The 13,980-nt window shown below is 33.3% G+C and overlaps 1 protein-coding gene across 1 annotated transcript in view; it reads right to left on the bottom strand.

The window, feature by feature from the left end:
• Positions 1-13,980, bottom strand: part of LOC125650583 (uncharacterized) — a 66,223-nt gene that overhangs the window by 9,128 nt on the left and 43,115 nt on the right. The window contains exons 10-15 of the mRNA XM_048878990.2: positions 11,584-11,732; positions 11,151-11,251; positions 8,576-8,669; positions 7,023-7,105; positions 5,593-5,805; positions 3,974-4,055 (exon numbers count right to left, since the gene is read on the bottom strand). Coding sequence (XP_048734947.2) covers positions 3,974-4,055; positions 5,593-5,805; positions 7,023-7,105; positions 8,576-8,669; positions 11,151-11,251; positions 11,584-11,732 — 722 coding nt within the window. The remainder of the gene's footprint in view (positions 1-3,973; positions 4,056-5,592; positions 5,806-7,022; positions 7,106-8,575; positions 8,670-11,150; positions 11,252-11,583; positions 11,733-13,980) is intronic.

Genomic DNA, 13,980 nt, shown 5'->3' with positions numbered 1-13,980 from the left:
GTTATGTAAGGTTCCATTCTGTATAAACACTTAGATAAACTTGAGTTTAATTCAACAATTATTTGTAATTAACCTAACCACTTGAATACCTTGTCCAGAACGTCACACTTCAACGCATTGCTCTCAAAATACAGGTGTTGTTATTGATGAGTGTTGGGTAATTGACATTATCATTAAGAAATAAAACTTTTAATTTTTTGATGCACGTTTCAAAGGAAATATTGGACGGGAAGTTTTCCGTCCACTTTATCACAATATATCGAGGGAACACTGTATACAAAATATGAAAGCCCTAGCTATTTCTAAATAGTTCAAGAGATATATTTAAAGATATTTCCTATATATATCAGCATATAAAACTTTCATCCCCTATTGTGGCCCCACCCTATCCCCGGGGGCCATGATTTTAATAAACTTGAATCTGCACTATGTAAGGAAACTTCCATGAAAATTATAACTTTTCTGACCCAGTGGTTCTTGAGAAGATTTTTAAAGATTTTCCCTATATATTCATATGCAAAACTTTTATCCCCTATTTTATGGGTGCCCCACGCTACACACGGGGGGCATGATTTTAACCCCCCCAAAAATGCACTATGTCAGGAAGTTGTCATGTAAATTTCAACTTTCCTGGCACAATGGTTCTTGAGATATTTTTAAATGACCCAACCCTATTTTTTGCATTTTCTATCTCCACTTTGAAGGGGATGACCCTTCATTTGCACAAACTTGAATTCCAAAGCAAAACTACGATCATTATGTGGAATAAATTCAATAAAAAACATCAAAACATTTTTATAGTTTTAATACGAGTTAAAACAAATACATGCAAGATGCATAGTTATCTATATTATCGCCTACAACATTTATATAAGGAGAGGAAGGGGCATAACTATATGCTCATAGCGGCAGAGTAAACCTAAAAACCAACATTGATACTTTCAGGAAATATTCCTACTAACATATGTAAAAATAAAAAGATTTCATTGGTCATTTATTTCTCATGGGGTGAAATTATGCCTGATGTGGTAAATAATTGCCTTCTAAAAATAGCAAAACTGCTCATAAGCACCCATCCTTCTACTTCTTATGAAAGTAAATGGACTTCTTAATGCAAATTATATATTAATTAAAACTTTAAATTCAATTGGATATAAAAATTTGTATCACTTACCCCTTTTGTATAATTTTTAAACACCATCTGAAACACCTGTACCATTTATTACGGAAAGTAATAGTACAAGATGGGTTACTATGACAACCGTAGTATCAACAATTCCAGTAAAAACCATATATGATACTTTCATAATAAGTTACAGATACTGTCAACTTCAAAATATGTAAAAAATTTATGCTAAATAGAAAGTACCAACTTTCATTGGAAACGTGTAATTATATATAATTCATGTACATGAAGAAAAATTCATCATGAGTAATACCAGGGATGTGACTGAATTCTTAAGAAATCAAAGGAAAAATGGTGAACAAGAGGCCCATGGGCCACATCGCTCACCTGAGTCGCCTTGGTTCATATCAGAAGACTTTCCATATATATTTGCATTTAAAACCGTAGTCCCTATTATGGATCCAACCTACCCCTGAAGGCCATAGTTTTTGCAAACTTGAATCTACACTATGTCAGAAAGCTTTCATATAAATGTGAACTTCTTTGGCCCAATGGTTCTTGAGAAGAAGATTTTTAAAGATTTTCCTATATATTTGTATGTAAAAACTTTGACCCCCTATTGTGGCCCCATCCGACCCCCGGGGGCCATCATTTTAACAATTTAGAATCTGCACTATATCAGGAAACTTTCATATAAATCTCAGCTTTTCTGGCTCAGTGGTTCTTGAGAAGATTTTTAAAGATTTTCCCTATATATTTGTATGTAAAACTTTGATCCCCTATTGTGGCCCCATCCGACCCCCGGGGACCATGATTTTAATAAATTTGAATCTGCACTATATCAGGAAGCTTTCATATAAATCTCAGCTTTTCTGGCTCAGTGGTTTTTAAGAAGATTTTTAAAGATTTTTCCAATATGTTTGTATGTAAAACTTTGATCCCCTATCGTGGCCCCATCCAACCCCTGGGGCCATGATTTTAACAATTTAGAATCTGCACTACCTAATAAAGCTTATCTATAAATTTCATCTTTTCTGGCCCAGTGGTTCTTGAGAAGAAGATTTTTTAATGACCCTACTCTATTTTTACCTTTTCTTGATTATCTCCCCTTGGAAGGTGGCCTGGCCCTTTATTTTAACAATTTAGAATTCCCTTTACCTAAGGATGCTTTGTGCAAACTTTGGTTGAAAATGGCCCAGTGGTTTTTAAGAAGAAGTCAAAAATGTTAAAAGTTTACAGACGGACGGACGAACGCCGGACTACGGGTGATCAGAAAAGCTCACTTGAGCTTTTAGCTCAGGTGAGCTAAAAAGGGAGGAAAACACCTCACCCTACCTGGAAAAATATCATTTTCTGTCACTTAATAGATCAAACCCAGAGTGTTTCATTTTTTCAAAAATTGAGCCAATCAGAGGATTTCCTCTAAAGAGAGGAAAAATCACATCCCTGAAATATGTCATTGAAATCTTATTTACACTCAGTTGAAAATTTAAAAACGTAATTTTCCCTCGAAGCATGGGGACAAAAGTACATGTAACTATCAACCTAATGGAAGAGAAACTAACCGCAAAAAAGGGCTCTTTCTTGGGTATAATGGTTGGAATTGGGATCCAGAGGAAGAAAAAATCTTGGTCTGGACCAGTTATTGTAGGAACTGTCGGAAGATGTGAATGTCCTGACTGTTTTATTAGGCCATGCATTATGGATGAGTCACACAGACAAGACAACTTTGATGGTCAGAGAATTCTGGTGTGCTGTCCAGAAAAACTAATTCAACCAGAAGAAAACATAGTAAGTAGTTTTTGAATATGTGGAGTCATCGTGGGACAATGATCAGTGCATAGCCACATTACACAGAAAATCCTGTCGGAAACTGAATGTTTGACAGTCATGCATCATCAGATACCCACAGCTGATCTGTCACCATGGTGAAGAGAAGATAAGATCACCCATGGGTATCCGACAATGGCAGTCAAATGGATAGAAAATGTATGTAATACCTATGATTGTAATAAAGAATAGCCTGCCTAATTTTTCAATGGCTAACGTCCTCATTTATACAAAATAAATTTATCCAGCTTTAACATGTTTTTGATTCACTAGATTTAATTATCAACAATTCGATTAACCTGGCAAAAGAAAAACGCCAGTTTTGAGATACGAACTCTTCTGTGTAGGAGGTGCATTTAGTGGAACTTTGAATGACTAAGTGGGACAGAGTGGACCTACAGTCAGCGAGGAAGATGATAAAATGTATTAAAAGCGGCTTCTCTTTTAATATGTAAATGTGGGAAATACAAAATACTATCGAAAGAAATGTTTTACTAACATGGAAACATAAAAACAATGTCATATCTGCAAGTAATGTCTTAGATATGGTACTTATGACCAATGAAATAACGTGATATGATAAGAATTCTATGTATTTAATTACTCCCGAAATACTTATAACTTACTTAGTTTGTGTATCAGTCGAATTCGGGTGATCTAACAGTGCATGAGAAACTTACTGAGTACATTCACTTACGCAGTGATGAATATTAGTCCCACTCCCGCGTGTAAACAAATTGTTTCGCGCCTCACTATATACGAGAGTTCTCCAAAGGGAAATAACTCAGGTGTATCTCGAAACCGGCGTATTTATCAATCTTATGAAACAGTACAGGTAATGCAGGTAAAACAGGTAACATCCTGTGTATTCAGAATGGTATACACACACCTGCCTAAAATTAACTCCGCCCCATACTTAACTTACCTGAGGAAAACCAACTGGTTGAAAACCTTGGTCTTTAACTATTTGTCTACAGACATACGATGATTGCAGTACACCCCTCTCCCAATAATTACCTTGATTTTTGTTGTGTTAACAAAAATTTGTCGTTTGGACCCAATATCGGACAAACTTGGGTGGTGCATCATTCTTTTAGCCCTGAAATATAAGTACACTGAACATGTATGAATTGTGAAAGACATAATGTTCTGTTGAAGTCACTCATTTTTAACATTTCAACAAAAATCAATTCAGAAAATATAATTCATATTATACAACAAGAAGCCCATGGGCCATAGCGCTCACCTGAGCTCATATTTAAAGATTTTTCCTATATATTCGCATGCACAACTTTTATCCCTATTGTGGCTCGATCCAATCCCTGGGGGCCATGATTTGAACAAACTTGAATCTGCACTATGTCAGGAAGCTTTCATGTAAATCTCAGCTTTTATGGCCCCATCCTATCCTCTCGGGGGGGGGGGGGGGGGGGGGGGGGGGGGGGGCGGGCGGGGCGGGCGGGGGGCGGCGGGCGCGCATGATTTTAACAAACTTCAATCAGCACTATGTTAGGAAACTTTCATGTAAATTTCAACTTTCCTGGCCCAGTAGTTTTTGAGAAGATTTTTAACAAATTACCCATATATTTGTATGCAAAACTTTGATCCTCCTATGTGGCCCCATCCTACCCCCAGGGACCATGATTTGAACAAACTTAAATCAGCACTATGTCAGGAAGCTTTCATGCAAATATCAGCTTTTCTGGCTCAGTGGCTCTTAAGAATAAGATTTTTAAAGATTTTCCCTATATATTTGTATGTAAAACTTTGATCAATTATTGTGGCCCCAACCTATTCTCCAAGGCCATGATTTGAACAAACTTGAATCTGCACTATGATTTGAACAAACTTGAATCTGCACTATATCAAGAAGCTTTCATATAAATTTCAGCTTTTCTGGCCCAGTGGTTCTTGAGAAGATTTTTAAATGACCCCACCCTATTTTTGCATTTTTGGGATTATCTCCCCTTTGAAAGGGACATGGCCCTTCATTTGAACAAACTTGAAAGCCCTTCACCCAAGGATGCTTTTGGCCAAGTTTGGTTGAAATTGGCCCAATGGTTCTGGAGAAGAAGTTGAAAATGGAAAAAGTTTACGGACAGACAGACGGACAAAAATGTGATCAGAAAAGCTTACTTGAGCCTTCGGCTCAGGTGAGCTAAAAAGCACAATACATATACTGACTCGAAAGGAAAGTGCTCTAAACATTAATGAAACTAACTTTTTTGCTGTGATTGATTGTTTTGTGTCCCTGTTGAGAATTTTTCACTCATATTGAGATATCACCAGCTGTAGATGAAGTACATGTACCACAAAATTAGACCTATGCTTAACGCCCAAGGCCAAAGCAGTTCTCTGTCGTGTCAACGCCTGCCGCAACATGGAACCTCCCTTTTTAAGATCATATCCGAAAGACCCGTGATTTTCACTTCTAAATGTCGAGCATTTGACGAAGGAGCAATCACTACCTATCTTAACATCTTAGGTTTGACTCAGCCATGGCATGAGCAGGTCTCAAACTCACCAATTCCCAGTTACAAAGCGAACGCTCTACCACTGAGCTACCACAAATTTTTTGCTGCAAATGAAACTCCATATACAACGGACCTTTACAAATGACCATGTCCAACACTCACCTGGGTTTACTAGTTGCTGCATCATTAGATTTAGGCACTACCTCAGAAGTTGACGCCACACTGTTGTCGATCTCCCTCTCCTGGAGAGATTTGTTAAACACTGACTGGTCAACACTGTTGTCAGGAGACAGAATGGCTTCTAAAGCAACTGGAAGTGGCTGCATCAGTTCATCATACACGTTACCAAGTGTCTGTGGTAAAGTGTGAATATAGCTACAATCATAACAGATCATATTAATACCAAAAAAACCTCCAATTCAAAGTAGACGGTTTTACAATTTTCAGTCAATTGGAGCTATTACTGACTTCATTTTTTGAATTGGAGTAAGAAATTCATTTCAGAAATGATATCTATTGCTGCACATTCTATGTAATAGCTTGTTGTAATGCTCAAACATTCTGTTTAGTTGTTTAGTGCCAGGGCCCAGCTAAAATTTTATCAAAAAATAATAGGCAATTTTCCGAATTCATTTCTGCATACCTTGGGAAGTATACGGAGTTTCAGGATGAACTTTGGTAGTAATGTAGATTGATTATGTATAAATATATCAGAAAACAAAGTAGAATTTTATATTATTTGGTTTATTGTTTTTACATCGGCTACCTTAGGTACCCTATATATATATAGAGTTCTATACCTTTCCTCTTTAATAGTAAATTCAACCCCAAGCAATGCAATTGCCTGTGGCTAGATGTTCAGGAGTAGAGAAGAAGATTTTTAAAGATTGTATCAATTTTTGCAGTTTTTACCTAAAATCCAGGGCCCCTGAGGGAGGAGGGGGGATCATGAATTTCACAATTTAAGTTCCCTTTCCCCTACAGATGCTACACACTACATTTGGTCCAAATTGGACAAGTAGTTTAAGAAACTGAAAAAGTTCAAATGGTAACTCACAACGGACGGAAAAAAAAAGTGACCTAAAAAGCATGACTCCTCTATCTGTATAGTGCCATTCAGTTGAGAAATTGCAAAGTGAGTAGACAGAGACCTAGTTCAGATTTTTCATTCTTGAGTGTATGAATTCTGTCTGAAGGTTACACAAATATACATAGCTGTTGCCTGAAACACATACTTTGCAAGGGCAAATATAAAATGATATTTATAGGTTATAGACTTTGTATGGGAAAATATGACGACCGAGTTTTTTGGCGCGTAGACGGACTGAGCTTGCGAGGTCCGTTCGCGCCAAAAAACGAGGTCGTCATATTTCCCATACAAAGTCTATAACCTTTTTATTATATACTTTCAATTTCATTTAGAAACTAATAATAATTTTTGTTTAAAATATTTGTATTCAATTTACCAAAACACATACATCATTACACTGCATATTATAGTATTATTCATAATTTTGTTTCATGTTCATTGAACTTATCTCATTCTGTGACATACTTAAGGCCAGAAAACCATATACATTTTAAAACCTTACTTGTCAACGAGGCTGTGATCCATGAAGTCGGACAGGGACTTGGGATCTGTGATGAAACTGAGTGTCCTTAACAGAGTGACAACCTGTAATAAAGCCTTCTGTTGAAACAAATGAGATTGGATCAAATCTAAAAAGGAATGCGACCCCAATATGGTATAGAGTGCCAAATCCATATAAACTCAAATAACTGAAGATATCTTCAATTATTTAAGAAAATAAGATATCATTTTTGAGTGTTATTGGGATATGACATGAAGTTGGTCATGTGATAAAATCCTATAATGCCCTATGGTAGATTTGATCACGTACCAACTTCATGTCATATCCCAATCACACTCAAAAAAATTATAATTTATTTCTTATATTTATATTTTCTATTTTGATTTGTGTCCTTACCGAGCTTCCATGATGACCAAAATAACGATTGTACAACACAAACTATAGTTCATTAAAGTTTTATCGAATAAATAATTAAAGGACATGTCCCACGTTCATAAATTATTTAGAAACTGAAGTAACTTTTATCACTATATAATTAGAGATATCTTCAATCAACATATCTACTATAGAATTAATGATCTCTTTGATTGAATTGTTGCTCTCTTTAAAAGAATGGATGTGCGCATCAATTCCTTATACAAATTAAAGATATCTTCAATTGAATTAAAGAAATCATTAAATCATTTATACTGAGCTCCAAGTTGAATTTTGCAAACAATAAGTTTACCACATTGATGCGTGCATCAATGCAATCATTGTGCAAAATAACTGAATTGACGATATTTTCAATTAATCAAAGATAACTTCAAATATTTGAGTTTATGTTAATCTGGTGCTCCATAACCTGGACCCATATTCAGGTACAAGTTGCCCTGAAGGCCATGATTTGAACAAATTTCAATCTCTTCCACTTCTGGAATGCTTCATTATGATAACAAATCAGAAATAGACCCTTGTTCTTCAAAAGAATATTTTCAAACTATTTGTCCTTTTTACTGTGTTTGTACCATTATCAAGGGTATCTACATGTACATGTATAATGCGACACTGTTGAAACATTCACAAGTGTTAGTGAAGGATCAATAGTAATGCATACTGCAAGAGACAGCACAACAAAATTCATATGCTCTCTTTTACAGTGTTCTAAAGAGGTATTTTTAAAATGAGTCTACAAATTTCTTAATCATCTCCCCAAGGAAAAGGACATGACTTCATTTGAACACACTTGAATTCCCTTATAAAATGATATCATCCAATCAGGAGACTGAAAGCAGGCCATTGACTCTATTGAGGATGTAAAAAATGTTGCAAGTTTACTCCAATAAAGATGAAGAACAAAGTTTGATCGGAAAATCCAACACTTGAACCTCTGGTTCAGGTGAATTAAGAAAGCAGGCCATTGACTCTATTGAGGATGTAAAAAATGTTGCAAGTTTACTCCAATAAAGATGAAGAACAAAGTTTGATCGGAAAAATCCAACACTTGAACCTCTGGTTCAGGTGAATTAAGAATAAATCTTAAGAAGCACAGAATATAGAAATAGTATATGTACATCATTCAGCGTGTCATCATTTTCTGTCATAGACTGGTCACCCTGCTGCAGGACAGAGAGAATCTCAAATCTCAGCACCGTTTGTAACTGCAGTCTGCAAAAAATACACCAGTAGTGAATACTGTATTATTTTAGAGTTAGTGGTGAATACTGTATTATTTTATAGTTAGTGGTGAATACTGTATTATTTTATGATTAGTAGTGAATACTGTATTATTTTATAGTTAATAGTGAATACTGTGTTATTTTATAGTTAGTGGTGAATACTGTATTATTTTATAGTTAGTAGTGAATACTGTATTATTTTATAGTTAGTAGTGAATACTGTATTATTTTATAGTTAGTAGTGAATACTGTATTATTTTATAATTAGTAGTGAATACTGTATTATTTTATAGTTAGGAGTGAATACTGTATTATTTTATAGTTAATAGTGAATACTGTATTATTTTATAATTAGTAGTGAATACTGTATTATTTTATAGTTAGGAGTGAATACTGTATTATTTTATAATTAGTGGTGAATACTGTATTATTTTATAGTTAGTGATGAATACTGTATTATTTTATAGTTAGTGGTGAATACTGTATTGTTTTAGAGTTAGTGGTGAATACTGTATTATTTTATAGTTAGTGGTGAATACTGTATTGTTTTATAATTAGTAGTGAATACTGTATTATTTTATAGTTAGTGGTGAATACTGTATTGTTTTAGAGTTAGTAGTGAATACTGTATTATTTTATAATTAGTAGTGAATACTGTATTATTTTATAGTTAGTGGTGAATACTGTATTGTTTTAGAGTTAGTAGTGAATACTGTATTATTTTATAATTAGTAGTGAATACTGTATTATTTTATAGTTAGTGGTGAATACTGTATTATTTTATAGTTAGTGGTGAATACTGTATTGTTTTAGAGTTAGTGGTGAATACTGTATTATTTTATAATTAGTAGTGAATACTGTATTATTTTATAGTTAGTGGTGAATACTGTATTGTTTTAGAGTTAGTAGTGAATACTGTATTATTTTATAGTTAGTGGTGAATACTGTATTGTTTTAGAGTTAGTGGTGAATACTGTATTATTTTATAGTTAGGAGTGAATACTGTATTATTTTATAATTAGTAGTGAATACTGTATTATTTTACAGTTAGTAGTGAATACTGTATTATTTTACAGTTAGTAGTGAATACTGTATTATTTTATAGTTAGTGGTGAATACTGTATTATTTTATAGTTAGTAGTGAATACTGTATTATTTTAGAATTAGTAGTGAATACTGTATTATTTTATAGTTAGTGGTGAATACTGTATTGTTTTAGAGTTAGTAGTGAATACTGTATTATTTTATAGTTAGGAGTGAATACTGTATTATTTTAGAGTTAGTGGTGAATACTGTATTATTTTATAGTTAGTAGTGAATACTGTATTATTTTAGAGTTAGGAGTGAATACTGTATTATTTTATAGTTAGTGGTGAATACTGTATTATTTTATAGTTAGGAGTGAATACTGTATTATTCTATAATTAGTAGTGAATACTGTATTATTTTATAATTAGTAGTGAATACTGTATTGTTTTAGAGTTAGTGGTGAATACTGTATTATTTTATAGTTAGTAGTGAATACTGTGTTATTTTATAGTTAGGAGTGAATACTGTATTATTTTACAGTTAGTAGTGAATACTGTATTATTTTATAGTTAGTGGTGAATACTGTATTATTTTATAATTAGTAGTGAATACTGTATTATTTTATAGTTAATAGTGAATACTGTGTTATTTTATAGTTAGTAGTGAATACTGTATTATTTTATAATTAGTGGTGAATACTGTATTATTTTATAGTTAGGAGTGAATACTGTATTATTTTATAGTTAGTAGTGAATACTGTATTATTTTATAGTTAGTAGTGAATACTGTATTATTTTATAGTTAGTAGTGAATACTGTATTATTTTATAGTTAGTAGTGAATACTGTATTATTTTATAGTTAGTGGTGAATACTGTATTATTTTATAGTTAGTAGTGAATACTGTATTATTTTATAGTTAGTAGTGAATACTGTATTATTTTATAATTAGTAGTGAATACTGTATTATTTTATAGTTAGTGGTGAATACTGTATTATTTTAGAGTTAGTAGTGAATACTGTATTATTTTATAGTTAGTGAATACTGTGTTATTTTACAGTTAGTGGTGAATACTGTATTATTTTATAGTTAGTAGTGAATACTGTGTTATTTTAGAGTTAGTAGTGAATACTGTATTATTTTATAGTTAGTAGTGAATACTGTATTATTTTATAGTTAGGAGTGAATACTGTATTATTTTACAGTTAGTAGTGAATACTGTATTATTTAAGAGTTAGTAGTGAATACTGTATTATTTTATAGTTAGTAGTGAATACTGTATTATTTTACAGTTAGTAGTGAATACTGTATTATTTTATAGTTAGTTTTAGGTCAACAACAAACAGGAAAAACCTGTCGTACAGAAAATGTCTACAACAAAATCATAAAGACCAGTCTCCGTATTACATTTCTGTAACAATTTGTCTGTGGTATTTTCTTACTCTGTCTGTTTCTGAGTTTTGTTGTCCTCTCTCTGATGTCTCTCCCTAAGAGATCCAATAGGACAAAGAACACCTCTCTCTAGAAGCTCAACACATCTCTCCTACACAAACACAAAATCCAAACACTTTTTAGTCAAAAGTAATTTCAGTTGTATCTTAAACAAAAAAGTATGCATTTGAATTTTCTTTGTGGATTTTACAAGCATAATACATGTATATAAGATCTTTCATTTTTACCTCCTTTACATGGTAAACAAGATTTTTTTATTCAAGTAGTTTTTGAATTTGGGGTTCATGATTGCATACATGACTTTAAAAGAGAATTAAAAAGCTGTAGTGTTATAATCTAATAATGCTCTGCAGAGGTAGGGTGTATTGCACATATCTTCATGATTTCCCTTGCCATATGAACCACACTTTTTTGAATCACTACCTGAGGTTTCTCCATTTGTTGATCCCTCAGATAGTGTAGGGTTATCATCACCAGATTCTGTGCAGAAAGATGGATATTCTCACATCCACCCAACATCTCACTGTATGACTGAATAAGGTATCGCACAATATCCTCTTCCGATGCAAATTCTGTAAATTCCAGATAATGTGAAAGGATAAAGATATTAGTGTACAATGATGCCATTCACAACTAAATATACATGTAATTAAGATAGCAAGCATCACAAAAGGGTCCTGGTTTGTGGCATTGTTTGTAAGTTTAAGGCAGTCTATGCGAAAGACGTCGGACCTGACCGATGTTTAGTACCTCATGTCTGATGCGTCATTTATTACAACGGACCGGTATGTCCGATGTCTCAGTGTTCGGTTTTGAGCTTTACTATTTTGACGCAGAGTCATTTAAAGGGACTGATTCACGATTTTCCCCAAAATTTTGTTTTTTACTTTTAATGATCAAAATCTATTGTCTAATGTGCATAAAAGATTTCACATTAAATTTAAGGTTATACATTATTACAGAAGCTCAATTTAGAGAGTTTATCATTTGTTTAGTAAACAAAGATGTTTCCGAAATTTTCAAAAGAAATGGATATCGATCTCAGTTTTATTATATCTTTCACATTTCAAGCATTCTTTGGGTAAAATGTGTCATGTAATACAGTGGAACCCCGTTATTACGTTTTCCATTTTGTCACGATAAAATAACGTAATACCGGGGGCAACGTAATAAACGTTCCCAGTTAAATCCATTAAAAATATCATTTGGAAATTGTATATCGTCCGTTGGTACTCCGTGAAGGGGTGTGTGAATATATCTTTACTGTTTCTTTGTTTAAAAGACTATGATACTTTGTTTTATTTACATCTTATCTTTAATGTCCGTAATTCTTCATGTTCTTATCCCTTTTCTTTATTTCGGTGTAGGATACATAAGGATGTTTTGATAAACGTTGCTTTTTCTACATTCGTTTGGACCGCCATTTTGTTCAACTTTAAAACAATGCGTTCATGTAAATTTCTCTCAATAACTCGTTCCGGTTCGTATTCAACATTCGTATTAAAAAATAACAAAACATCGTTTTTATTAAGTTCTCTAATTACACAATACACAACACAATAAAAAAAAAATCCCACCCAAAAAACAACAAAACTATAGACACAAAACGCACACGATACCCAACACTTGCACACTTCTCACCAACGATAAACATGCACGGAGAACAATTTAAGCGCAATCCACATAAAAAAAAAAAATATAATGATGCACGAAGATTTCATTTATAATGCTAAATGATGGCACTAAAATCACGTGCGCATCAAGGGATTTTAAAATATTCACTGAGGTAAATGCCGTTCACAAATCGGCCGATAGATAGGTGTATGTATGGACGAGATTTACGAACACCCAAGCTGCATGTCCAAACAACGAACACTTTTTTTAATTGAACACCTTTAGTCACCTATGTCCAAGCAGTTACCCAAGCGGTTGTAACATTGCTACGATAAATTTTGTCTTTCTTGTTTGGTACCAAAGCTGTCCGTGAATAGAGTTTTAATAGCGAAGGTAATCACACTATGCTGAACACGCAGGTGGTTGAGAAATTTTCTCTTTGATTATCAAAATATGAAAAATGAAGTAAATTTCATAGAGTACAATTTCTAAATAAACATTATTTAATTGTTTATCACTGGCTTCTATACGGGGTATTCACCTGTATTGATGTTGCTAGATCTATCGAAGCGTGATCAGTCAAGCGTCTCTAATCCCCAAAAACAGACCAGGAAATTTACGTGGTGACTGCCTCAGGCAGTCAAGGTGTGAATGGCTTATTAATTTGAGAATCACTATTGAATAATTAGGGGTTTATTACGTTTTTGTCGGAATATTTACAACGTAATACCGAGTCCCGGCATTTTAGGACAACGTAATAACGAGGTCTATTTTATATAGGTTTGTTAAGAAATGGTTTTGTGCTTTGAAATTCCAACGTAATATGCGGACTAACGTAATAAAGGGGGAACGTAATAACGGGGTTCCACTGTAGTTATAATTTGTGAGTATGCAAAATTAAGATGCTTTATATTACAAAATTAACATTTCACCGGTTTGAAAAGTCTCGAGTCTTTGTTTACATAACACAGATTTAAGGCTAAAATATTGCTTTTATTCTTGCGTTCAGAAGGTCAAAATTTTGGCTGTCAACATTAAATCAGTTATATTTTTAATGTTGAACATCAAAAACGAAAAATATTTTTCTCAAAAATCGTGAACCAGTCCCTTTAAATGTTTGTTATAAATAAAAAATATCGCACAAATCCAAATATGTAAATGAATGTGATTAAAACCACATAGACCGTTTAAAGGATTATGCGGGAG

The sequence above is a fragment of the Ostrea edulis genome, chromosome 5, assembly GCF_947568905.1.
Source record: "Ostrea edulis chromosome 5, xbOstEdul1.1, whole genome shotgun sequence".
NCBI lineage: Eukaryota > Metazoa > Mollusca > Bivalvia > Ostreida > Ostreidae > Ostrea > Ostrea edulis.
The sequence above is the reverse complement of the archived record's forward strand: the minus strand, read 5'-3'. Positions and strand labels throughout refer to the sequence as shown.